The sequence below is a fragment of the Bicyclus anynana genome, chromosome 7 (genome assembly GCF_947172395.1).
Source record: "Bicyclus anynana chromosome 7, ilBicAnyn1.1, whole genome shotgun sequence".
In the NCBI taxonomy this organism is placed as follows: Eukaryota; Metazoa; Arthropoda; class Insecta; order Lepidoptera; family Nymphalidae; genus Bicyclus; species Bicyclus anynana.
The window spans coordinates 18,593,566-18,607,216 of NC_069089.1; the positions used below are offsets into that span (position 1 = coordinate 18,593,566).

At 37.7% G+C, this 13,651-nt stretch overlaps 2 protein-coding genes across 5 annotated transcripts in view; one reads left to right on the forward strand and one right to left on the reverse strand.

The window, feature by feature from the left end:
• LOC112049434 (uncharacterized) overlaps positions 1-9,617 on the forward strand; it is a 99,461-nt gene extending 89,844 nt beyond the window's left edge. The window contains exons 1-3 of one of the 4 annotated variants that reach the window (XM_052882583.1): positions 3,300-3,318; positions 3,427-3,546; positions 6,908-9,617. In XM_052882583.1, coding sequence (XP_052738543.1) covers positions 3,500-3,546; positions 6,908-9,179 — 2,319 coding nt within the window. In that variant the 5' untranslated portion in view covers positions 3,300-3,318; positions 3,427-3,499 and the 3' untranslated portion in view covers positions 9,180-9,617. The other 3 variants (XM_052882582.1, XM_024087307.2, XM_024087308.2) reach the window with 3 other exon arrangements.
• Positions 9,618-10,515: 898 nt separating this feature from the next.
• On the reverse strand, positions 10,516-13,429 carry LOC112049426 (D-erythronate dehydrogenase-like). The gene has a single exon (XM_052882585.1). The coding sequence runs from the start codon at positions 13,267-13,269 to the stop codon at positions 12,313-12,315; it is 957 nt and encodes a 318-aa protein (XP_052738545.1). The 5' UTR covers positions 13,270-13,429; the 3' UTR covers positions 10,516-12,312.
• Between the last annotated feature and the right edge of the window lie 222 nt (positions 13,430-13,651).

A 13,651-nucleotide genomic window follows, 5' to 3' on the forward strand; every position in this document is an offset into this window, starting at 1 on the left:
ATATCACCGTGCTACCGGCCGCGTCTATAATCCGCCGCGACATATATGTATCCATTACGAGAAACTCTATAGTAATATTTAAAAAAAGCTGAAGCACATTCACACGCTATCGAAAAAAAAAATGAAAATTGATGAAAAAACTTCAGAACATCCTGTTTCATTCTGTTTGGAAAGAAGAGGTTAATGAACTTTAACCTAGTTTCAGAAATTTTGTTGTTTAATACCTACATACCTACTATTTTTGATACACCTAGTCGGCGGCAGTGTCTTTACTAGGGTTGTTAATAAAATATCGATATATCAAAATATCGACATTATCACTTAATAGCGATAAGTATTCATTACTAATATTTTTATGGACGATAGTTCGATATTAAAACGTAGATATCGATACTAGATATTTTTAACAAGTTTTAATTTTTTATATCCCTCGCAAATTATTTAAACTAAAACATTATCAAACATAATCTACGTTACTTTATTTATACTTTATTACGTTTTTCATATTTTAGTTTATTTAATTGCATTTTATCGAAAATGTCACTGAAATAAGTAAAACGTAATGTATTCAGATAGTATACACTACTTTACCCTCAGACAAAACTTTAAACATGTTTAATCGTATTAATTTACTTGTCAATTTAGTTACATAAAAAATAGTGAAGTTTAATAAATACTTAATTGTTAAAAGTTTTCATTTAGCCGAAAAATTTATTTTGAAATTATCGATATATCGAGAATCCGATATTTTAAAAAATAGCAAGCCCTAGTCTTTTGCGGTTTCCTTTTTGATAACGCCGCTCGCCGCCTAACCCGTAACTATTGTCGGCAATGTCCAAAAATAGGTACAGGTAAGAAATTTATCTTTCGATCGTTTCTTATAACGCAAGGTGATTGGTTGGGTCTTAATAATTCGATCATTCGGGTCACGGGTCTTTCGTGTTTTGTGTATGGTTACGACTCGACTTAAAGTATGTAGTTACTTGAGTCTTAAACTGAACATCCGTAGGACATGAATCGGAACCCTTTTTTTATTCGTTACAAGTTAGCCATCGACTATAATTTCACCTGACGGTAGTGTAGTAAGTGATTATGCAATCTGAAATGGAAACGGACTAACTTATTAGGGGGAGTATTTGAATCCACGGCTTGGCGGTACGTCTTTGTCGGTAGGGTGGTAACGAGCCACGATCGAAGTCTCCTACCAGCCAGGACCAAAACCCCAATCGGCCCAACCGAGGTTCAAACCCAGGACCTCCGTCTTGTAAATCCACCGCGCACACCACTGCGCCACGAAGGCCGTTAAAATTCCGAACTGATCGGATTTTAGGTTGCTATTCTGTAGAGTGATGTTGTACGACTGACCGACGAGTATTCTATCCAGATAATTGTTACAAGTCCAATTCAGTGAGGTGAACAAAAATCGTTCGCAGATTATTTGAGGCGCTGACGGCCGCGTCACTCGCTCACGCACAAGTACTGATCGGGTATCAGAGATTCGATCAATCACGATCGACACAGGTCTAGTACGGGTTAACACCCGTAAATAAAATAGAATTTAATTTAAAGAAATAGGTTAAAGTGAATGACCTCAAAGCTCAAAGGGACCGACTGGCTGCCGACGTGACTGCGGCGAGGAGGTAGGTAGATGTTTGAAAATACAGGATGTGTTAAAATAATCGATTTTTGAAAGTTTATTACAATTGTAACTCCTTGAATTGTACTTTGTTTTTTTTTTAATAACACTGATGGATAATAGACATTGGGTACATTATGTGGGATTTTGGTTTAAGACGAATAAAGTAGCGCGGTGTATATTTAAATTATGCTTTTAGAATACAAAATGTTAAACAAACTTAATAAATATAATAGCCCACCATTTGCGAGGCTATTTTTCCTAGTCGTCATAATTAAAAATCCAATGTACCGTGCGTTCGTCACTGCGGCACAGTCGTGACTGTCTGCGCCCCACGCCCCGAGTTCGAGGTGCGTAGGTACAGCTCGCTTTTCGACCTCTAGTATGAAGTCAAACTACTGCTTGTATATATATTTACTGTGACATTGCTTAGACTATCCACAGATTAAATACATAGAATATTCGATTACTGATCGATGTTTGGCTGTTTCGTCAAAAGAATCGATTCTTTTTATAAATTGTTTTTATTACAAATTTGATCAAATTAAGGTTTAAATACTTTCAAATGAAACGTTACTACATCTTTTACTAAACTACAAGTTTTTGGCCGTTTTTTATGTCATTTAACTACACAAACCTGCATTTTTAGGGAGCTCCTTACACGATGAAAACGATTACAACAATGAAACATCGATTCTGTAGCAACAGTTTTTATAAACGCATTAGATCATGGATTTTTGATCTTTGCCAGAGGGGTAACGGTTAGCGAACCAAGTCCTGTTATTAATGGTCTTAATATTCGGAATTTTACACTGCGCGTGGCCCGACACGCACTTGACCGGTGTTTTATTATTTGGTCACGTAGTGTGGAGGTAATATCTAGATGGCATCACTAAAATAAACATATGAATACGACCTATCCTTCAAGGTCATTGATTAGTATCAGCCTTAGTTAAATCTACCAATCAAAAAACAACACGCATTTTATTGATCACTTCCTTTTTTACTACAATTTTCAAAGTATTTTATTTGTTTACATAAAAAAAGTATATTTACAATCACAAAACTAAATGGAAATACAAAGTTGGCAAATGTAATTAAAATGCTGGAGGCAGGCAGCCCTATCACATGTTTACGTACCGCGTGCTGTAAGTATTTATTTCAAAAATACGGCCGAGTATACTGCTTGTATATATTTTTACTGTGCACAATGTGTTTGTTAGTGTGTTTAAAAATTACGCGTGTGTGTATTGCGAGTCAAATTTATAGTTGTGTGTAATGTATGGACACAGAATATACTTAATGGTGTTAAATGTTTTCGATGTGTGAGTTTACCTCGTCCCCCTCAAAAAATGACAGACTTTTTTGTTGGTGAATTTGGGTGCGAACCGCGTCCAGTTATCAATGGTCTAAGTATTTAATGTACTCTATGGATGGCCGGATGGGTTGCAAATTGCAAATAAAATAGGTTATGGTATCTATTAGTCTGTGGTAATGTTATGTTCATACTTTATACTTCGTATCATGCTAAAAATGTTTGCGTACTCGCTTTTTACATAAATATAACATTTTTTAATAGATTGAAATTGATAATAGTATTGTGCTTAATGATTTTCGATAATGGAAACATCCGATGAGAGCTTCGCTTGGACGAATGCTTCGAGTGATTCTAGCACTGACAAGTATGTCAAAATTACGTATTAGTGGTTTGCTAGAAAGTAATTAGGTTATAACTTTATTACTTGACCCACGGCTATTATATGTGTAATAATTTATCCATCCATTGCCAGACAGATAATGAGGAAATTCATTTATGTACCTAAATAATAATAATTGTCAGACGAAGCAAGTGGCCCTAACCTAATGTTGAGTGAAGAACCATTGCCTATAAACACAGCAACACTTCGCAGGTAATAAATGTAGAGGTGTCTGTAGATAATCTAGCAAGCGCCTTTCACACTGCATGCTGATGGGCAGAGAGTAGACACATACAGTACACGCGAGACGTGCGCACGGCTAAAGCATTTGCCGGGATAAACGGGCTCTGCCACAGAAAGCTACACTTTCATTACCGTTTATAAAACATTTTGATAGTTTATGTGAACTGTTTAATCATCCTGTAAAGATTGTTGTTTTGTGTTTAAACACTACTAATAATCTAAATATAATAATGAACTAAATTATAATATATCCTTAAAAATATGATAGTTTGTAAGGATGTTTTGATGAATGTTTGTTAAAAACTATGTAAGAGATTAAAATGAAACTTTAAATATTTATAATGAGTTTTAAAAATTTTCCTCCTAACAATTTAAGTAGGGGTTTAATGTTCCAATGTGATCTCCCCATTAATAACTGAATGCACCTGGTGAACTGCATGCATGCATGCAACTAGTTGATGCATAATATAAATAAAATGGAAGTCTGTCTGTGATTTCATAGTAACTTGTGTTTTACCAATTGATTAATGATTAAGTTCTAAAATGGGACTGACTACTATGGTTTGCCTTCTTGATAGTATTGTACAATAATGTAATGTAATATAAAACCTCTATCATCTGTCTAAAAACGAACAGTACTTTTTAAAATCTTAGCAAAGAGTTTTTATGTCACAAAAGTGCTCAACACTTTATGAATAAAATTAACTTTGTGAAATAATATATAATAAATAAACATTTAATTCATTCATTTTAATAATTTTGACAATAAGTGACAATCATTTATAATTAACAGAAACACAAAAATATTAATTTGCTTTATGAGTATTGCTGGCTATTTTTGATGCATTTGCCTAAAAAAAATGCTGGTGTGCGCACTTCGGTATTTGTGCAAAAATGACAAGGGTATCAAAGTGTCATCCTATGGAAAACGAGCAAAGATGCAAATTCATTTTCAGATAGTGTGTTCAAAGTGTGTTTCCTTGCAAATGTGTTATAAAACGTCTTATGACATATGTGCGCTTTGATAATTACAGCCTTTGCGTTCTTACTTATAGCAATTGCAATATTGCCATGGCTGTAATTATCAACTTACCACACTTATATCGTAATGTACTACTACAATTGATGACAACATTACAATGTCTTATAGTTTTACTTACTTGTGAAGGTGGAAGCTGATCCAAAGGCCTTGAAGCATTATCATTAAGGAACTCATCAATATACTAACCTCAACTAAGTAAATGTTTTTTAACACAGTGCTTAATGTTGCAATTGGAAGGTCCATCACAGTCTTGAAGATTTTACAAAAGATTTTTTTACTCTGCATTTTTTTACTCTGGTTTTTATTTTTGCATATGAAGATATAAAAAACTTATGTCCATGTCTAGTAAGACGTGGGTTTAAATCTTTCAAAATTAATATTTTGTCTATACTGTTATTTATACATATATATCTATTTCTTTAAACAAAAAAAAATTTAAATTAAAAAGGTCAGCAGTATACAGGGTATAGAGCACTGGTACCAACACTGATCCTTGTGGGACACCTGCTTTGATTTCGTAAAACTTAAAGCTGTCTTCGCCCTCCACAACTAGAAATATTCTGTAAGATAAGATTTAAGCAGAGTGTAAATGTTGTGTGGGAAGTCCTTTTTTATTTTATATAATAGACCTTTATGCCACACTCTGTCAAAAGCTTGTTGAACGTCTAAAAAGGCCGCCGAGCAATATTCTTTTTTTTTGAGAGACTGTCTTATTTTATTGACCACTCTATGTACTTGCTCGACAGTCGAGTGACCTTTCCTAAATCCAAATTGGTGGTCTGGTATGAGAGCTTCCTTTGATATGTGCACTTTTAATCGTTGCAGAAGTAACTTTTCGAACAGCTTCAACAACAAAGGTAGGAGACTGATAGGTCTGTATGATGATACCAAGAAGTGATCTTTTCCAGGTTTTGGAATTATGATTATTTGAGATATTTTCCATATCTGTGGATAGTACGACAATCTTAGTATACCATTAAAGAGAGTTGTAAGAAAGACAATAGCTTTTTTTGGGAGATTTTGAAGGACTTCTGCGGTTATTAAATCGAAGCCTGGTGCTTTTCTATTTTCGAGATGTTTTATAGCTCTCAAAACTTCGGCCGTAGTAAAACTTTTGACAGGAGGACTCAGTTGGAGGTCGCTACATAAGTAATTATCAATCTATTAGCTCTGGAGTACTCAGCCAGCATGTCTTCTGCACTAATTTTGTGAAGTAAATTGTTGCCATCTCATTGGCATCCTCTGTCTTTAGGCGTATGTTTAGGTAAAGGTGATCATTAACATATTCACTAAAAGCAGACCAGTCAAGTTTTATTGAAGAGATGTTCTTTAGGAGTTCTTTCAATTATTGTCATACTAACATTAGCAATAATAGGTGAGTGGTCATCTGATGTGTCATAGCAGCTTTCTACATTCAAGAAGTGTTCTGTAAATCCTTTGTAGATGAAGAAGATCTACAAAGGTGCTTTAGCATTGTTTCTGTCCATTGATTTCTTTAGTTCTCTACCCCTTGTAAGAGTGAGCCTGGAAGCCCAGCATTGGTTTTCTGCGTTCCAATCCCCGCCCGCTAAGAATCTTGGGCCCAAGGATTTAATGTAGGTTGTGAAATTTGTTTCGAGTATCTTATACTTTGGGGGACAGTACACAACACTTATATTAAAAGTACCAACTTTGTCATGTACACATATAGTTGTCGCTTGTAAGTAGTCCATTTGAAATGACGGTGCAACATTGCGCTTGATGTTCTTTTTGACGAGAATAGCAGTTCCTCCGTGGCTTGTGCCGTCAGGATGGTTTGTTGTGTACACGCAGAAGTTTTGTAGCGAAAAGTTTGTTTTTTCTGTGAGATGTGTTTCAATGTACTACCCGCCTTTCAGGTCACAGCAAGCCGCTATCAGCCACTATGCACTTTAATGTCCAAATATCGCGACAATACCGCACAGAATTGATCAGAGTTTATCCAAATTCACACGCGCTTAACTTCGTCAAGTAGGCTGCAACAAACGTCTCAACGCAACAGAAGGTCACACGGAAACCCAAAAAAAAACCAATCAGTGATTGTACACTGGGCATGAATAAATATTCTATTCCTGGTCTTAAAACCTATAATTTATGACTTTTTAAAAGTGCTTGTAAACTTAACTATTTTGAAATAAATGAATTTTGTTTTGATTGCACTGCTCACCTGTTACTTGGAATTACTAATAATTATAATTTTAGGTGTGATATCTATTATTATTTGTTTATTTGTTATGTTTGTTTTTTATGTTTGCTATGTCTTTATTTCAGAGTTCCTGAAATGAAGCTACAAAAATCTGGAAGAAATTCTGATCAAGTTAAATCAAAGGCAGATCAGCCTGATCAAGCAAGCATGAAAAGAGGAAAGAAAAGGAAAAGGCAAGCAGATTTTGACGAAATTAAAAATGAAAATGGTGATTTTCAGATAAACCCTGAGCTTTATAGTGATTCTGGTGAGCCTACAAATTTCAAGAGATACAAATTAAATGAATTTAACAGTCAAAATGAAGAATCTCTGTGTGAAGCTGAGGACTACCTCAATCTTAGAGTTAAACAGGAGGAAGCTGCGTTTTTGGAACCTACTCCTGTTAAATTAAAAAAGAAAAAAAAATGTAAAGTAGAACCGGAAACAATTGAAAACCAAGAAATAGAGCTATCCACAATTGACAAAAAAGAAACTGATATAAAAGAACGTAACATAGACAGTTCATCCCTTGTTAATAGTGAATCTGCCGAAAGTAGTGAAAAAGAGGTTGGTTATAAAAAGAAAAAGAAGCCTCACAGGGATCCTGGTGAACTTTCAAGTTTCAAGAGACACAAGTTGAATGATTCAAGTTTCAAGAGACACAAGTTGAATGATTCAAGTTTAAGCAGTCAAAATGAAGAATCTATGTGTGAAGCTGAGGACTATCTTAATCTTAAAGTCAAACAGGAGCAAGCTGCTTTTGTAGAATCTACTCCAGTCAATTTAAAAAAGAAAAAGAAATATAAAGTAAAACCTGAAATAATTGAAAACCAAGAAATAGAGCTATCCACTATTGACAAAAATGAAATTGATATTGAGGAACATAACATAGACAGTTCATCCCTTGGTAATGGCGAAAGTACGGAAAGTAATGAAAAAGATGTTAGTTATAAAAAGAAAAAAAAGAAGAAAAAAGGTATTTTAGAAAGAGAAAACAGAGACATAAGTGAAATATTAGAGAATTCAGAAGTTTATCATACATTAACAATAGAGAAAACAATAAACAATGATGATTTTAATCATGACATAAAGAATAACAGCCAAATTATGAGTTCTACATTACTTAACAACTTTACTTATGACAATGGCAAGCAAGACTGTAACAAGGACTTACAGAAAGTTAATGCTTCAACACTAAATAGTGCTAAATCTAGTAATAATGCTTCAACACTAAGTAGTGCTAAATCTAGTAATCACATTACTGTGGCAAATGAAAAAAAAACTTGTAGAATATCAGATAGAATAAGATTCGAAGATGATAGTGTGGATTATGACATGGAAGAATATGCCCCTAAAAATGATTTATCGGATATATTTAAACAATTTAGTAATAGTAATATAAACTTAACACAGTTGCAGGTCAACTTGAAAAGTGACCCGGGTTTAGGTGAAGATGATGAGATTTGGATTATTAGAGGACCACATGAAATTTATGTTGAAGATTTCATTAATACAAATTTATCATTAGATAATAAACGAAAATTAAAAATAAATGGAAAAACTTATGAAAGCATTATAGACACCAACACATTTGCTATACCAATTTTATTATTCAACGAACATAAAGTATTTATAAAAAATATCCCTTTGATGGGTATTATAAATTTGCACAAAAGGATTCCTAAAGTTCATATTCCATATGAGTCATTAGTTACGAATGATGTAAATACGTTTACTCTCTTACCTGATACTAAATGCCGGCATCCCTTGTTTGGGATCAACTACAAAAAAGCTACCAAAATTCCGGTAGAAATTGCTGAACGGCTAAGTATGTCAGATGCACAGGTGAATACAGAAAATAAAAAGAAAAAGAAGCAAGAAATCAAAACAAAACATGAAATTGACTCTGACACTGAGATTAAACCAAACATTGAAATATTAAATTGCAGTAAAAAGAAAAAGGTGAACTCAAATGCTGAAATACATTTCAACAAAAATAAATTTAAGAAAGAAAACCAAGCAACTGAAGCCAATGTGGAGGACGTCCCAGACAATGTAGTGGCGCACTCTATTAAGAAGAAGAAGAAAATTAAACAACGGAACGATGACACTTCTTTGGAATTGAAATTGAACATTGAACCATTACAATCAAAGAAGAAGAAAAAGTATGAAGAAACTGAACAAAAATATGAAATTCAATCTGATTTTGAGGTGCAACTGAACACAGACCGAGAGTCTAACAAAAAGAGAAGGAAAAATAGTGATGAAAGAGGATCTAAGAAGGTCAAACGTGACACGGGCGGAGCCGATGCTTGGGACTCAGAGAAAGCTATAGAAAAAAATCTTTTTGATTTTTAGCAACAATACCATTTACAAATTGTATCATAAAATAATATACATAGCAAGGAAAGAGCTGAAGTGAAACAAGACATTTTGAGCACTCTGACCTCGGACCAAATATATGGACTTGTATTGCACTTAAATTCACCGAGAAAATTGTGTCGTTTTTTGAGGGGGCTAAGGTAAAATCACACATCGAAAATATTTAAATATATTCTATGTCCTTACAATACACATATCTATAAAATTTATAGACACAACGACTAAAGTGTAGAAGTTGAGGGAGGCGAGTTTCGCGAAGCAAAGCGACGCTTGTTTTGAATGGTAGGGAAAACGTACAAGCGCCTGACCTGTGTTTGTTTGTTCTTGTTTCTTAAATGTTATTAATAGCTGGATTATGTAATTTTAATTTCATGTGTTTACAAATGAAATAAACAGGAGTAGTGGTTTGTGAAACATGTTTGTTTTTAATTGCCACTTCTATAATTCATGTAAAACATAAAAATCATGCCATTTAGTTACTCAAGTAACTAAATGGCATGATTTTAGTTACGCGGGCGTACTAGCGGACGCCCGCGACTTCGTCCGCGTGGAATTCAGTTTTCACAAATCCCGCGGGTACAATTGATTTTCGGGGATGAAAAGTAGCCTATGTGTTAATCAGTAGCGGCAGCGTAAAAGAGGAACAAACATACTTACAAACTTTCGCAGTGCTGCTATAGTATCTGTTTCGTGTACCGGCTCAGACCAAATAGATACTTATTATAATATGGACTTGTATCAAAAGAGTTTAATAAGTATAATTAAAAAAAATAGTGAATTTGCCCAAAACACAAATTTACATAAAATTACAACGGTACAAGTACCAAGTGAGCTGTGATAGCCCAGTGGATATGACCTCTGCCTCCGATTCAGGAGGGTGTGGGTTCGAATCCGGTCCGGGGCATGCACCTCCAACTTTTCAGTTGTGTGCATTTTAAGAAATTAAATATCACGTGTCTCAATCGGTGAAGGAAAACATCGTGAGGAAACCTGCGTACCAGAGAATTATCTTAATTCTCTGCGTGTGTGAAGTCTGCCAATCCGCATTGGGCCAGCGTGGTGGACTATTGGCCTAACCCCTCTCATTCTGAGAGGAGACTCGAGCTCAGCAGTGAGCCGAATATGGGTTGATGACGTGACAAGTACCAAATTTACCAATTTACCAAAAAACAAATCGAAAAACACCTTTAAAAATACATCGCATGCTTATTGGAATACTGACTTAAGTAAAAAAAAGACGATTTTTGAAAAATCGCAAAAGTAGATTTTGTCACATATCCTACTTATTGACGCATAAAAATAAAAAACTTAATTTATTTTGAAAACATAATCAATATACATAAACACTCAATACAATAGAATGACGAATAAAATATAAAAAATAAAACTAAGAATTACACGGTGTATTAAATTTAAATTTATAATAAACTAGCGGACGCCCGCGACTTCGTCCGCGTGAAAGTCGTTGTAAACTTTCAACTACCCCTATCCTACCCCTACCCTACCCCTGCCCTACCCCTACCCTACCCCTACCCCTACACTACCCCTATCCTACCCCTACCCTACTCATTAAGGCTGCACTTCTTTATTTATTCCCCACCCCCCGCGAGTCGCGTCGAGCGCGGCAACCTTTACACAAAAATAATCCATATACTTAGCATGAATTAGTATTCACGCGCGATGCTTAAGCGTATTTCTTGTATAACTTTGGTGTTTCTTTACCGATTTTTATGATTCTTTTTTTATTGAATAGGTAATAATGTTTATTTTTTTAGTTAGGGATGAATGATGAGTGTTATAAGCATAAGAGTAGACAAATATAATTAGAAAGCTCCGAACTGCTAAGCTATCGGGAGTTACACGTGTTATTGTGAGTCAACCATAAAAGATAGACATAGATATGCTGTTGTGTTTTTATAGATAATTTTAAGGAGAATATTTCCGTCATACATGATTTCTATGTAGCTTTAACCATTAAGGCTGTACACGCGACGGAAGCTTAAAAAATTGAGTTACTTCTCCCGTTTTCTCAACATTTCTCTTCACTGCTCTGCTCCTATTGATTGTAGCGTAATGAAAAGTATACTATAACCTGCCCAGGAGTATGTAGAATAATAGTACCAAGTTTCGTTAAAATCCGTCAAGTAGTTTTTGTTTCTATAAAGAACATACAGACAGACAGACAGACAGACAGCCAAAAATTTTACTGATTGCATTTTTGGCATCAGTATCGATCACTAATTACTCCCTAATAGTTATTTTGGAAATATATTTCATGTACAGAATTGACCTCTCTACAGATTTATTATAAGTATAGATAAAATAATTTATATATAAATTTAAATTTATAATAAATAAAGCAATAACAAATACCCACCATCTAATTGTTCACCCAGAGGCAAGATACCCAATAGCCAATACACTAGCGCTATTAGTTGATATCACACTACGAACTTTGTGAACGTTTATGTTCAACTTTCCATCTTACATGTTAAATTATTCTGTACATTGAAAATATTTTGAAAATTTTTGTTGGAGGGCATTAATTAAGTAATGCCTTCAAACAAAAAAGTACTGATGCCTTACATTTCTTTATATTTTTTGTCTGTATGTCTGTCTGTCCGTGTTTTTATTGACCGGGCATCACGCTAAATGTACTGAGAGTTGAGTGAGAATATTCAAATGAAGCTTGGCACGATTTCAGATAATCATTTAATTTTAAAGAAGGTCCGGACTTTTTGTCGGGAAAATAAAATCAGAAAGGGGTTGAAAGTGTGCATCGATTGTCACGCGGACGAAGTCGCGGGTGTTCGCTAGTTTATTATAACTACCTAGTTGTAGGCACAGAATAGGTACTTATGTACGCAGAACTATGTAGTTGTAGGCAGTGACACAATATAGTACATTTTATACTCGTACGTATAGGTACACTATGTAGGTACTCGCACGACGCACGTATAGCGTAACTACAACATTAGGTGGCAGGGCGAGGGCCACGCGCCCACGGGTTGCAGCGGCTTCCAGTCTGGGAGGCCTGAGCTCCGAAGTAATCCAACGTTATACATACAGGCCTCAGGTGGTATCTGAATAACCTAAGTATCAGCTTATGTTACACATTCATAGCTTCTCGTTCCGCAATGTACTGGCGAATGATTTGAGCGAAACTCTCATCTACGACGAAGCCGAGGCGGAGCGCGCGCGTGGCGTCCAGCGCCGGCGGCAGCGACGCCACCATTCGCTCCACGCGCTCGTCGCGCTCGAAGCGCACGCGCGCCGCCGCCGCCGCGCCCGCCACCTCGCGCAGCGCGGCCAGCATGTCGCGCACCGCCACGCTCAGCCCGGGCAGGTTGAGCGCGCGCCGCTCGCCCAGCGCGCCCGGCGCCAGCGCGCCCGCCAGCAGCAGGTTGCGCGTGACGGTCGCCGGGCTGCTCAGCCACAGCCGCAGCGCGCCGTCCACCGGCACGACGCTCGCGGCGCCCGCCAGCGGCTCGCGCACCAGCCCGCTGGCGAACGACGTGACGGCGCTGTTGGGCGCGCCGCCGCGCACGCTCACTGTGGGCAGGCGCACCACGCGCGCGTCCAGCAGCCCGCGCCGCGAGTACTCCTGCAGCAGCAGCTCCGCCATGGCCTTGGCGCAGCCGTACGACGTGCGCGGGCCCAGCGCCGCCGCCTCGTCGGGCGGCGCGCCCGGCGCGGAGCCGTACACCGCCACGGAACTGGCGAACACGAAGCGCACGGCGGGCTCGCGGCCCCGCGCCGCGTCGGCGAGGCGGCGCGTGGCGTCGAAGTTGACCCGCAGCCCGAGGTCGAGCTCGGCCTCGGCGCGCCCGCTGACGGCGGCGGCCAGGTGGAACAGCACGTGGCAGTCGCGTACCACGCGCTCGGCGGCGCCGGGCTCGGCCAGGTCCAGCGCCAGGGCGCAGACGCGCGGGTCGCCGGGCGCGCCGGGCGGGCTCACGTCGACGAGCAGCAAGCTGGCCACGGGCAGCGGCGCCGACGCGTCGAGCAGCGCGGCGGCCAGGCGCTGGCCGAGGAAGCCGGCGGCGCCGGTCACCACCACGTTCATTCCGCGGACGACTGTTGTTCGTTGTAGCTACATATCGAGTTGGTATTTTATTACATGTTCTTGATATAATAAAATGTATAAATTACTACCTACCACAATTATACGTACCTACGTAGACAAGTTTACTGACGACCTGCTACGCGTAACGCGATCGGTTGTTAGTTTGTTATAACAAAAATCGCTAAAGTAGGTAGGTATGCCGTATGTATGGATAAATAATTCATAGACATGCCTTATCTATACTTATAATAAATCTGTAGAGAGGTCAATTCTGTACATGAAATATATTTCCAAAATAACTATCAGGGGGTGATTAGTGATCGATACTGATGCCAAAAATGCAATCAGTAAAATTTTTGTCTGTCTGTCTGTCTGTCTGTCT